This window comes from Malaclemys terrapin, chromosome 5, assembly GCF_027887155.1.
Source record: "Malaclemys terrapin pileata isolate rMalTer1 chromosome 5, rMalTer1.hap1, whole genome shotgun sequence".
Classification (NCBI taxonomy): domain Eukaryota; kingdom Metazoa; phylum Chordata; order Testudines; family Emydidae; genus Malaclemys; species Malaclemys terrapin.
The window spans coordinates 87,549,399-87,563,714 of record NC_071509.1 but is presented as its reverse complement, the minus strand read 5'-3'; the positions used below and the strand labels follow the sequence as shown (position 1 = coordinate 87,563,714).

At 41.8% G+C, this 14,316-nt stretch overlaps 1 protein-coding gene across 4 annotated transcripts in view; it reads right to left on the bottom strand.

Moving 5' to 3' along the window:
- Positions 1-14,316, bottom strand: part of SLC10A7 (solute carrier family 10 member 7) — a 188,921-nt gene that overhangs the window by 54,929 nt on the left and 119,676 nt on the right. For all 4 annotated transcript variants that reach the window (XM_054030507.1, XM_054030508.1, XM_054030509.1 and 1 more), the window contains exon 6: positions 2,139-2,174. In XM_054030507.1, coding sequence (XP_053886482.1) covers positions 2,139-2,174 — 36 coding nt within the window. The remainder of the gene's footprint in view (positions 1-2,138; positions 2,175-14,316) is intronic.

Sequence of the window (14,316 nt, the reverse complement as noted above, 5' to 3'; positions counted from 1 at the left end):
TCAATAAATCCCACAGAATCATGGCTTGTGTTTTGGACACTGTGATCATTAAAGCATCTGCAGCTTTTGCAGATTTTAGTGCAGCCACACATTTTGTTTAGAGCTTTGTTAAGAAGTGAATTAGTGTTCTTTTTCTTCAGGAGAGCAAACAGCTCAGAGTGCTACAAATAGTACGGTAAATAATACACAGTTAAGTGGCACTGTATTACACTAGTATCTTCAGCACTGATTGGAAGCACATATGCATACTCTATGGCTCTTATTTCTTCTTGAACATTAGAGACTTTTACCACTTGCTACAAGATGAAAAATGTTACAGCTGACCACTAGCTGGTTGGCAGAGCCGGCTTTAGGAAGTGCGGGGCCCGATTCGAACAGTTTTGACGGGGCCCCGGCAAGGATGACTGAAAAAAGAAAAAACACGTAAAAAAACATCTGGGACTTGTACTTCACTGGGCGGCACTCGTAGTCTTTGGTGGTTTGTCCTTCACTCGCTCCAGGTCTTTGGTGGCACTGAAGGACCTGCTGCCGAAGTGCTGCTGAAGACCCAGAGCGAGTGAAGGACCCGCCGCTGAAGTGTCGCCGAAGACCCGGAGCGCTGCCGGTTGAGTAAAAATTAAAAAGGAGCCTCTAGCCAGGAAAGGGATTCTCGGCCACTTGCCCCCACCCCGGCAACCCTGCCACTGGGCGTGGGGCCCTCTTAGGCGCGGGGCCCGATTCGGGGGAATTGGTGGAATTGGCCTAACGCCGGCCCTGCTGGCTGGAGTATTTTGTTACCTAATCTTTTATTTGCCCATAAAGAGATGTCACTGACATAAACCAAGCCTTTATCTTGTTTCAAAAGTTGTACCATTGAAAAATTAAATAAATTTCAGGTTTTACAAAAAAATGCACCTTCCCCCAGGCTCTGTTTCCAAAATATCCTATTTCAGTCAGAGTACAAGGGTTCAAGACATCACTTAGAAAGTGAAAAACATGCTCATGTTCAAGGTAATAAAACCAAAAGTTTTGTCTTTTTAAAATGGGATTTTGGTCTTGTAAGTCCACCCCTCTGGAAGAATCTCCATCTATCAGGGAGAGCAGGAGGGGCAGAGAATGAGGAGAGCAGTAGCAGACCATCCGGAAGCAGTTCCTTCCTTCTTCCTTATCAAGAAATCAGATCAGCTCTTTCTGTGAACAGGTGTCTTTCATAACCTACACTAAAACACAGTTCACACACCATGAATCCATATTTACAACCCCTTCCAGGGGTTTGATTGTCATAATACAGAAATTAACAGCAAGACAACAAAGTTCAACTTGAACCTTTGTGACAGACTTGGCCGTTCCTCAGGACTGCTCAGCCCATGCCCTATATCTCCTCTCCCCAGAAAGCAACATACCTCAGTGATTCAGTGAAACCCATGTATCCTGTTGCCAGCAGGATCAACACCTGGTAACTGATATTAGGTATTTCAGGGAAACATTGCCAGCCTGTTACAGGGTCACTCACTGTGTAATGACTAATAATCATCACTTGGAACCAGATCTCTGTCTGCTTCCATGAACTGTAAGTAACCAAGGCCCTGACTGATGACCAACTACTGAGTAAGACTTGAACAAACAAGAGTCAATAAGAATCTTGTTAGTGGCGCCCAATAGCTTCAGTAATTTATCTTCCCCTTTCCAATCTCTCACACACCTCTAACACAAAAATACCCATAGGTTTTAGTTGCCCAAATGTAAGGCTGCATTTATCTGGCCAAACAGTCAACAGGCTTCAGGCCCATTTTGGCTCATTATGATCCCATGCTACCCCAGCACATGCTATAAGATAGCTCTCCTACTGGGGTAAGCATTTTGTCATTGCAGACATGTGTGTTTGGCTCAGCATGTCTGATAGCATATGCTTTTGTGATACTGTCAGATGAGAAGGCTCACACCCCCTTATAAAAGGAAGTAGTGGGCACTGTGTTTGCTGTGACACATTTTTATTTATTACCAGTTAGGAAGAAGTTTGTCCCAAATACTGACCACAGTCCTTTTTGAGTATCAAAACAATGTAAAATCAATGAAACTTCCGGTTTAAAGTATATTTTTTAATAAGTGGTAAGTTACTTTTAAAAAAGGGATTAGAGTCTTAATATCAAAATACTCACAAAAAGCAGCAGTAGCAGTGGAGTTATAACGATACCCTGGAAGAAATAAAAGATAATGTTTTATTAGCCAGGAAAGTAGAATCTTAAAACCTGATGCATGGAAATACAGAAATTTTGTTAAATTAAGGCGAGGCTAAGTGATAAAGAAAGGAAACATTTAACTTCATTCCTTACTGTATAGATTCTTTAACATCTGTATAGGAATAATTTCTACTCACTGTAGCGAGAAGTTTAAATGATATTCCTTAGATCTAGCTTTCTCCTTTTTAGACTGAAGACTTCCTTTCTCAAAATATACACAATACAGTATAGAAGTTCAGACCAGTATCCTGTGAAGATTTCCCCACCAATATGTTGTACTCTCACTTGGTTAAGCTGCCCCTCCTGTCGGGGAGACAGGTGGTTCAGTCCCACACTGCCTAATTCATGGTCCTCTCTTGAGCAAAAGCTCCATCAGCTGTGATGAATTAGGTGTCCTGATTTTGTAATGTAAACTAATATCCCCTAGGAAATGAGCTGAGATCTCAAAACTCATTTCACTTGATTAGACTCCATGTCTCAGTGGAGGAAGGCAAGTCTTTCATCTAATTTAGTCACACAGGACCACCTCAGCTCTCCACATCCCCCAGGCAGAGACAGGCAAAAGATTTGTTTTCTTCACTGACAGGGAACAGGTTTAAGGCTCATGATTGGACAAAATACAAGATTTTAAGTTTCATGAAAGCAAATCTTAAAATGAATTGTTTGGGTTGGGAGTTAACATGACATGCTTCACTTTCATAGCTGCAAGTGATACTTCTCCCTCACCCCTCTGTCATACTTCAATATTTTCTCATGATTTAATAAAAGCAGTTTGTCATTTAATGCATATTCATTCACAAGTCCCACTTAGAACTTCTTTTGTAAACAAAGATTATTTTTCTTCCCAATATTTATCAGATTTTCTTAATGAGACCCACTCACAAACTCTATATATTTTCCAAGGGCAAGATGCCAACCCACTTATACAAATCTAGAATGATAGTTTTTCCACCTATTTTTGGTTTCAACCAAGTGAAAAATACAAGTTAAAAGCAGTGATAATTTTTTTTGTCATAATTCAGCTTTACAGTGGCTCTTCAAAGCTGTTAAAATCCAATATAAAACGCCCTCTTTATATGATGCATTTGTATTACAGCAGTGTCAACAGGCCCCGAGCAGGAGAAACTATTGAACTAGACACTTATGAACGAACAGGAAGACACAGTTCTTGCTCTGAAGTGCCTTGTTTAAAACAAGATGCAACAAGCATTTTCTACGGCAGAAAGGGATCTAGGGGTTATAGTGGACCACAAGCTAAATATGAGTCAACAGTGTGATGCTGTTGCAAAAAAAGCAAACATGATTCTGGGATGCATTAACAGGTGTGTTGTGAGCAAGACACGAGAAGTCCTTCTTCCGCTCTACTCTGCTCTGGTTAGGCCTCAGCTGGAGTATTGTGTCCAGTTCTGGGCGCCGCATTTTAAAAAAGATGTGGAGAAATTGGAAAGGGTCCAAAGAAGAGCAACAAGAATGATTAAAGGTCTTGAGAACATGACCTATGAAGGAAGGCTGAAAGAACTGGGTTTGTTTAGTTTGGAAAAGAGAAGACTGAGAGGGGACATGATAGCAGTTTTCAGGTATCTAATAGGGTGTCATAAGGAGGAGGGAGAGAACTTGTTCACCTTAGCCTCTAAGGATAGAACCAGAAACAATGGGTTTAAACTGCAGCAAGGGAGGTCTAGGTTGGACATTAGGAAAAAGTTCCTAACTGTCAGGGTGGTTAAACACTGGAACAAATTGCCTAGGGAGGTTGTGGAATCTCCGTCTCTGGAGATATTTAAGAGTAGGTTAGATAAATGTCTATCAGGGATGGTCTAGACAGTATTTGGTCCTGCCATGCGGGCAGGGGACTGGACTCGATGACCTCTCGAGGTCCCTTCCAGTCCTATAATCTATGAATCTATGAATCTATAAGTGAGAAACAACAGGAGGGGACAAAGGACAAGGAAAAGAGGAATAAGAACAGAAGGTAACAGGCTAGCGGCATCAACTTGAAAGTTACACATTATTTTAAAGTATTTCTTGGAATAAATAAATGATATATCTTGTCTTTGATGGCTTCTCAATCTAGCCATCATTTGTCAGCTGACTTGTTTTGAGTGTCCAAGCAGAGGTGGCTCCTGGAAGGATGGCTTTAAGGATTACTTCAGGGATGGCATTCCCTGTGTGAGGAGCAGCGTGAAAGAAAATGCAGCAATGTTTGTGGGAGAAGCAGACAAACGGGTGTTCAAGGATGGCAAAATTTGTGGTGCAGGAAGCAGCAGGCAAGGAGTGTGGGATGTAATAAGAGCTGAGCAGATATTCTGCAAAGTAGTTGTTACAACACCTGAAATGATGGCCTATCAAGAACAACTTTATAGAGGGAGTGTAATGTGGTCATTCCAGTATAATGTGTCACATAACACACTCGTAGAGTTTTATTAGACCAGTGGTTCTCAAACTTTTGTACTGGTGACTCCTTTCACATAGCAAGCCTCTGAGAGTGATCCCCCCATATAAATTAGAAATATTTTTTTATATATTTAACACCATTATAAATGCTGGAGGCAAAGCAGGGTTTGGGGTGGAGGCTGACAGCTCGCGACCCCCCATGTAATCATGGCTGGCTCTGGCTTTTTGGCCGCCCCAAGCAAAAAAAAATAAAATAAAAATAAAACGGGGCAGCCAGAACGGCAAAGCAAAAAAAAAAAAAACAACCTGCGGTGCGGCCGGAGCACGGGTGCAGGGGGACCAGCTACCGGGGGGAGGTGGAGGGAGCGGGAGAGAGAGAGAAGGGGGGCGACCAGGGCTACAGCGGGGCGCTGCCACGCGGCCCCTCCCACCGTGCCGCCTGCCGGCAGGGCTCCACTCCGGTCGGCAGGGAGGGAAGGACAAGGACTGCCCTGCCGGGCTTGCTGCAGGGTGCTCCTGTCCTCCATGCCGCGCCCCCTACATGGCGGCTGGAGCAGAACAAACAAACAAAAAAAGCGGCCGTGCCACTCTAGGATTGGGCGGAACGCCGCCTCGTTCAATCTGCTGCCCCAAGCACCAGCTTGTTCGGCTGGTGCCTGGAGCTGGCCCTGCATGTAATAACCTTGTGACCCCCGAGGGGTCCTGACCCACAGTTTGAGAACCCCTGTATTAGACACTGTTGAGTATATGGGCTAGTTCCCCCCTTCCCCTTCTTTGCACTGCCAAGTACCTGAAACTTCCCTGGCATAAAGGAATCTCCAGATGGTATAAAGCTAGCATAGCCAGCTCTATGACGCCCACTTCTGGACCCAAGCACAGGCGGATTGTCAGAGGTGGAGGTGATGTACCCAAAACACTTGCACTCTAATAATTCCTCCGGTGGAACAGTCCACTGGTGTAACAAGGCTACTCTAAGGTGCTGAATTAGGGCCCGGCCAGCAATAAAATTTGGGGAGCAGAAAGGTGGCTTGTATGACTGCATGGTGAGGGGTGTCCATGACATCCCTCATCCTGGGCAGCCTGTGTGAGACAGACAGAAGGTTTGTGATGGAGCAGTGCAGTGACTGCTCTGTGCATGTGCCTGGGGTTGTACATCATCCCAAAGACAGCAGGGAGGTGGTGAGGCCACATCCCCACTCCTGTAACAGCCTGCGAATTTGACTAACTCCTCGCCATGTGTGGAGGTGCTGGTTCAGGACCACGAATCAGCTTTGGGCACATCACCTCCCACCCCAGAGAAGCCCCCTGTGTTTGGGTCCAGAAATGGGTATTACAGAGCCAGCTCTGCTGGCTTTATACCACGTGGGGATTCCCTTTTGCCAAGACAAGTCTCATTTAGGAAGAATGTAAGGAGAGGTTAAACGACTGTCCTTCTGGTGAGTCTGGGTAGGGGTGGTCCCTTCCTTTTCACTTACTCAACTATGTTCTTCAGGACAGGGCCTGGGTCTTCTAGGGTTACCATCCGTCCGGGTTTCCCCGGACATGTCCAGCTTTTTCAGCTTTAAATGGCCGTCCGGGGGGGATTTCTAATAAAGTAGAAATGTCCGGGATTTCCCCCTCCCTCTCATGCAGAGTGCGGCGCGACTGATTGGACAGCTGGGCCTGATTGAAAGCCGCTCGCAGCCACTGGGGCCTCTAGCAGCCAGAGTCCCTCCCCCTCCCCCGCAGAGCAGCGCGGAACAGTATTTGGCTCCACCTGGAGCCTGCAGCTCTCCCTTGGCCTGGTGGGGGGGCAGACAAGGGACAGGGAACAGGGGGTTAGATTGGTCGGGGGTTCTGGGGGGGCTGTCAGGAGAAGGGGGTGTAGAGAGCGGTTGGGGCAGGCAAGGGACAGGGAACGGGGGGGGTTAGATTGGTCGGGGGTTCTGGGAGGCTGACAGGAGAAGGGGGTGTAGAGAGTGGTTGGGGCAGTCAGGGGACGGGGAGCAGGGAGACTTAGATAGGGGGTGGGGTCCTGGGGGCAGTTAGGGTGGGGGGATCTCAGGAGGGGGCAGTCAGGGGACAGGTAGGGGGTAGGGAGGTTTTGAGGGGGGCGGGGTTGGGGCAGGGCTAGGGCGGCACCCCGTGTCCTCTTTTTTGATTGTTGAAATATGGTAACCCTAGTGTCTTCCTATGGGTTTGCACAACACCTTGTGTAATAGAGAGTGATTAGTTCCTTTAGGTGCTACCACAATACTATTGCTGCTGCTGCTAATTCTAAACAGGCACAATATAAAGAAAAATTACCTCTTTTATAATAATGTAAAGGTGGACGTGGAGTTGAAATATCCCTGGACATGTCAGATTCTTGACTGACTGGTTTGTTAAAAAAATGGTTCCTAAACGTAATTCTAGCAATTCTTAGGATAAGGTTTATGACTAGCTCTGGTGACCTTAATAAACTCAGAAATGAGGTACATGTGGTCTCTACACAATCAATATTTATAGGGTCAAATTCTGCCCTCAGTTTTACACAATCAGTACCCAAGGAAGTTCAGAGGAGCCACCCACAATTATCTTAGGGGATGTCTGGCCCAAATTTAAGAAGAAAATAGTTATTTGATGTTAACATTTTACTTAGATAAATAGCATCAGTTCCAGCACATGCAAAGATTTAAATTAAAACTATGGACACTTTTCAAGCCATATATCTTTTCATTAAGCAGCTCTCCTTAAAAGTATTCATAACCCAACAGTATGATATTTCTGAATCCATAGATATCATAGAATGTGAAATTAATGTGTACCAATCTAAAAGCAACTAGTAAAGATTATAGACAAAGGTTTAGGTTTAGGCGATAACACCAAAACATTGGTTTATTCTAGAATAAGCAATTCAAAGAACAATAGGAAAATGATAGCTATTCAGTACTGTCCAATTTATATGTTACTCTACTGAAATGCTAATAGGCTGAATCAGAGATAGAAGTACTCCAAGTACAAGATGTGAACTATAATCTTACATTGCTGCAGCAACAGTTACTGAATGCCACAAAGGAAACTAAAAAGGGAAATATCTCATTTCTAGTCCATTGCACACAAACACCACCAGGAAGAAAAAACTAAATTTGACTACTCTTTTCCCTACCTCACTTTCTGAGCAAGTGCTGTCAAGCACATAGTGTATGGAGATAAACAGGTTGTAGATTAGCACTTCCAGCAAAAGCTGAGCATCTGCCCTTGTGGATGCAAGGTCATTACACAGTTTTAGCATCCTCAAAGTTAGGGTGGAATGTTAAGCTCTCTCTGTGCAGCCCATAATGGAATCTAAGTTGTAAAGTGACTGCCGTTTGCGATCTGCAGAAAAACTTTCAAGAAATCCATTTACACCTCTGATGTGAAAGACTGACTGAATATATTTCAATGATTTTAGTGGGAAGGATGGGGGGAGGGAATCACAGCCTGACCTGAACCACTGATACAAAGTATGATTCTGCATAGAATCAGTCACATTATAAACTTGTAAATGCACTTCTCTTTACAGTAAGGATCACAAAATATGTCACAGTTAAGATAGCTAGTTATATTTTAATTTTTTTAAAACAGAGAACAGGTACAGAGAGATGCATTTTACCATATTTCCATTGCAAAGAAAATGTTCAAAAAGAGATCACATTGGTTTTCTGTATATGCTTCCTCCAGTATAGCATTACCCCATCTTGGTTACTGGAAGAGGTTTTTTTCTCTGACAGAACATGCACCCTCACTACATGTAATCAGCTGCAAAACTGGATAGCAAGAGGAAGTAGCATAAAGGATTTTACAGCCATGATGGCTAATCATTAGGAAACAGGTGATGTTAATGGATATATAAGGCAGGCCAGGCTGTAGAGAGGCACCTGATGGAAGAGGTGTAGTGCGTTATTGTAGTGAGGCAATGAGTCAGGCAGACTTTCTTTAGAAATCTTAGCCCACAAATTTGCCATGTCCTTTTTCGCCATCATTACAGGCAGTCAGTGACACCAGTACGTGGGGACTATCAATCAACAAACTTTTCTTTGTACATAGTCTTTAATTTGTCTTCAGAAACAGCACTGGAAAGAACAAAAAATTATTGATAATCAAAGCTCTGATCCCGGAAAGCACTTAAGTATGGGTGTAGCCCCACTAACTTCAATGGGTCTACTCATGCTTAAAGTTAAGCACCTGCTTAAGTGCTTTGCTGGGATGAGGTATAATAGGATTAAAAATGTAAATGCCTTGTCTCTGACCACAGCATCATTTTATTCAATCCTCAATGGTCAATATTTCTATTAGTATGGAGCAGGTTAATGAAAACAGGTCTGTATGAGAGCCAACTTTGTTGGCAATCTCAGAAGAGACCAATGACTGAAAGAGCTTGGAAACTGAATTACTCCATCCTCACCCTTAAGAACATAAGAATGGCCATACTGGGTCAGACCAAAGGTCCATCCAGCCCAGTATCCCGTCTACCGACAGTGGCCAATGCCAGGTGCCCCAGAGGGAGTGAACAATAACAGGTAATGATCAATTGATCTCTCTCCTGCCATCCATCTCCACCCTCTGACAAATAGAGGCTAGGGACACCATTCCTTACCCATCCTGGCTAATAGCCATTAAACCCTTCTATAATGTACTTCCAGGTCTGGGTAAAGGAATACATTTGTTTGTCAAGGCAGTGTGGGAAAGACAGCAATGAATTCCTCAGTCCACAGAATATGGATAGAAACACACTAGATGCAATCTGGCACTGTTTAAGGCAATTTATTACACCTTGCCACCAAAAGAAAACAAAGAGAACTGTCCCTTGTATTTATTTATTTGGTTTTCTACAGTTTTAAAAAAGGACAATATCCAAGGCTCTAAGCATTCATGACACACACTATCACCTTCCACAAAAATTAAAAATAGCACAGCAGCCTTATCTTCAAAAACAAAAGAGCCCCCTCACACACATGAAACACTGAATTCCTCCCTCGCACACAGATCTAACCCCTATCAAACCCCACCCTCCACAGAAGCCAGAGCAAATAAATACACCTCACTGGGTGTCCTGAAGGTCGTCAGGCCAGGGCTGGAACTTCTTCATGGAGAACAATCTACCGCCTGCTCCTATCTTAAAACAAGGGGGATTCAACTTGAGCTCCTCCACTGATCACACTGCAATGCTATGGGATAGGGAAAAAAGATGGTGTGATCACCCCTTAAATTCCATATGGAAACCAATATGCAGCTAGTGCAGAACATGAAGCACCAGCGACATGCATTGCCACTGTAAAGCACCACATACTGTACTAGATATGCTGCCATGAACTGCATCTGCTTAAATTTCCGAATTGGCTTTAAGCACAACCCTGTCGGACTGCATGGCATAAGCCAGTCTTTAAGTGACAAAGGCATGGAACTGTAGCAAGGTCTGCACCCAAAAGAAATTAGTGCACAATCTCTTAGCTAGAAGCAAATAGTAAAAACTGTTCCTAGACACTGCAGTTATATGATCATCCAACACAGATCCCAGATTGCAATCATGAGTTACAAATGGTGGGCACACACCTTCAGTTAAATGTGGAGATGTCAACCCCACCATATCTTCTGGTTCTTCCTCTAATTTATCTGCATCACATGAGTCTTATCTGGATCAAGCTTCAGCCAGCTAACCCTCATCCATGTATTAATCTCCACTAGGCAGTGTGCCAGGGTTTCAACAACATTGTTTGACTCAGGTGCGACAGAGACAATGTGGGATTTTCAGAAGAGTCCTAACTTGCCACTGAAATCAGGGGTAAAAAATTTTGATTACTCTAATTTACTTATTTATTAACTCATGTCTACAAAATGCTTGGGGTTGCAAACTCCAAATTAGTTATGTTTTGTTGTCCTTGCTAAGTTCCTAAGAGGGCTTGGGGGACAGAGGAAAACTGAAGAGGAGAATTTTGAGTGGAGTAATTAGTAAAGTATATATTACATACAAAAAACTATGTAATAAGACGCTTATTTAGGTTGCAGTCAAGCTCTTGAAAATTAAGTAATGCCAGATCATGGTTGCTTATGAGACTTTAATTCTGCCCTCTTGTATGTCCGTCCTGAAAAAGGCAGAGGTCCCATGGAAAAAATTGTACATGACTGTGTAATTAATGATTGTATCACAATGCAAAGGCACAAGGGGAATGAGTTAAGATTGTGTAGGCAACTCTAAATCTGACATTTTCTAATTTTTGAGAGTTAAACCATTTTTGAAAATGGTTTCAAACATGTTAGTAAAATCATTAGTAAAAACAGTTTAATGCATTTATATGTGGAATGGTAGTGTCAGAAGTATGTTTGAGACTACCCTTCTTGTACAACTCTTTAACACTGTTTAAAATTTGTGCAGCATAGATACAAATATGCTGTCCATTGTTCCAAACCATAATTTAAATATAAAAACAGGGACGGGATTTTGGTATACTGAACCAGGTCACCAACTTCTACATTAACATTTAAATGTTTCCCGCTTTCAATCGACATGCTAATTTTTTCTGCTGTATTATTTCACAGATTAAAATCAGAATAGCTCTTTCTGATGTCTCCATTGCATCAGTCATTGCTCCCCCTTTGTAACTTCAAAGAGCCCAGGCTTTTTTCTCCCTGTACATCTCTGCATTTGATGCATAATCACCTTTATTTTCCTTCTTTGTTTTCCAAGTTGATTATTTTCAATATTTTCCCGAGTTACATACTAAAAGCTTTTAACATTCCCCTTCCACACATTTTTTCATCAGTTATTTAAAAGGAATGTGTTTGTTGATTTTATAAACAATCAGTTTTGTTTTTGGAGTTAAGGGTAAAACATTTAACTTATTTGCATATCATATTGTTTTATTCCAAAAGATTATTATGAACAAAGGGAAAAATAAAAGCTTTATGAACTGACAACTTTTAGGGTACTAAGTTGATCCAACTCTTCCATAATTAATATGTCAGAATGTGAATACATGTGTGAATTGAATTTTATGCTCTTTTCAAAAATTAATATGTATGTAGTTTTCTGCAAAGACTACAGCGATAAACACATACTACACATTATCAGGACAACAAATTAAAAACAAATCTACATATAATGTAACTATACATTTTCCTAAATCAATTATAAATAGCTAGTATGACAAAGGTAACGGCAACTTTCCAAAGAGACCGATGTTTGGATTTTAATGACTGAACTGTAAAATTAAAGGTGCAATCCTGAGACAGCCATCACTTTATTAGAGGGGACATAATCTGCCAGGTTTAATTTCAGGCTGTGGGATTATGCCCTGGGCAAGCAATCCCAATCAGATGTTGCACAATTTTCATCCTCCGGGACAGCACATTGCGCTCTCCTCTGGGGAGGGTAGAGGATCATTAACATTACTATTCACATTGGATGCTAAAAGCACTACCAGCATTAGATGGCAGACACTGATAGTGCTTCTATCATTTAATGACGGTAACTAGTTTTAAAGACACTATGAATTATTTCTCCCACCAATTACACACATGAAGCCCAATTGCAGCCACGAGGGTTCTGTGAGAGAAGTAAATATTTGGCCCAGAACTGCTGCCAGCATTAACAAGATGCACTTGAAAGCGTAATATGAGAATGAAAAAAATACTGTCAGTAGTCCATGTTTACACTGGTACATTGATCAAGGGTTTGGTTTCCACCACTAAAGCCCGAAAAGAGATACAGTTTTCCTAAAATGAATTTGAAGAGAATGGTTTTTTATGGTACACCTGCCAATGTGAGAATATAAACAAAGTATCTCAGAAATTTAAAACATAATGTGCCCAGTTTCCCAGCAGAGGGCATCGTCTACACTCTCAAAATCCTTTTTCTTACTCGTACAGTAATAGTTTAAAACACACACCAGTAAGAAGCCTGAAGTTTAAAAATAAAGATGGAGTATCAATTTATGTATATTTCTGAAGTTTTTATTTCATTAGTGTTCTCCCACAGTCAGAATGAAACACACACAAAATGAAATGCCCCAAATCTGAGTAAGAAGGGCCAGTTTCTAAGCATGAAATGGACATCATTAGTTAATATTCAAGATTGAATTTCATACTTAGATTATTATAATAAACCCATGTAGGTCTGAAATTCAAGATCTAATATTACCAGATTGAAGCATAACATTGAGTTCGAGAATTCCAGTTTAAAAAAAGAGGACAAAATGTTATGCTTCAGACAGCATGAGTATCGAGAGAGTGATTGATAGAGGCACCAATCCTATGCTGTGATGGAGCCATTTTACACAGTTCTGCTAGTGCAAAGCTGCTTAAAGTCAGCATATCCAATATAGGTGGATCTTCCAGAAGAGTACAGCCAGCATAACAATTCCTACAGCCAGTCTATGGGATGTTGCCACTGGAAAGGGGGCCTAGTTACGTTTTCCCTGCACTTTGGCTATCTCCTGTTGCCATAGTGGCCCCTTGGTTCCACTGGCAGCCAGCATAAATTAGAGCATCCCTCACAAACACAGCTGGACCAGGACTGGGGCCACACTGTATATACAAACCTGCACACATCCCTTCACTGGTTCTCCCTTGAACACCACATTAAACTTTAAATCTCTTGTCTTCACCTTCAATGCACTATACAACTCTGCCTGGCCTACATCTCTGATTGTCTCCTATCACACCCTTCATCCTGCTCTGCCTCAATACCACTTTTGTTTCCTCCTCCTGCTTCCTTCTTTGTGAAATTTTTCCCTGTTCCCCCCTGTACCCAGTCAGTCCTCAGTGCCAGCTCTCAACTAACCCTGGTCTTATTCAAACACATTTTCTTGTGCAGTGCCCATATGGAATGAGTTTATTATAATTATATTTGGCTAGTTTAGAAACTGTATTTATGTACCACTAATCTCTGAAGTACAGTACATAGATATTCATTATGGATGAGAAAGAAAGAAACCTCTCAGTTATTCCAGTGGGGCACTGCACAGGTGCAGGGGTCCACCCATGCAAAGCAGCTTTTAGGATTAGGGGTCTTTGACCGTAAATACAAGTGCTGTCTGTTTCTGTGTATTGTGTACAAGTATTTAAATAATATATAACAACAAAACAATAAACAAAATACATTTCAAACGATATTGCCATAAACTACACGTACAGTATTACCTAGAACGCTTTAGATCTGTTTTCACCATTGCTTTACAGTGTAGAAAACTGAGATGAATAGTTACATTTTTATATATTTAGAAGAAAAGCTTTTACTCCACTTTTTAAAAAAAGTCCTCTTAATGCAGAAGAAAATTATGAACTATCTAAAATTCTGCTTTACTTGGAAATGTCCTGTATTACCCGATAAACCCTATTTTTAATTAATATTAGCAATATATTAAAGCCAAAACGCGATTCTTAGCACCTTAATGACAAAATAATTATGTGAACATGAAACGATGATACACTAGGTGGTGCTGTGGGACCTTCTAGATCAACCAGTTCCTCCTAAGAGAAGTTTTGTGCTGTTAAATTAGCTTGATTGTTGATTCCATATTTTGAAATTTATATAAAACAACATTAAGTCACATCCAAGAGGCAACAAAAGCAACACAGGAATGAAAAAGATACTCTGGGAAAAAAAAAAGTGTTGGCAGTCCTTTTCTGCTAAATGAAATTTAACCCTCTTCCAGAATGCTCTCTCATCTTTCCCTCCCAAATGACAGTAAACAGCGTTCTTAATCTA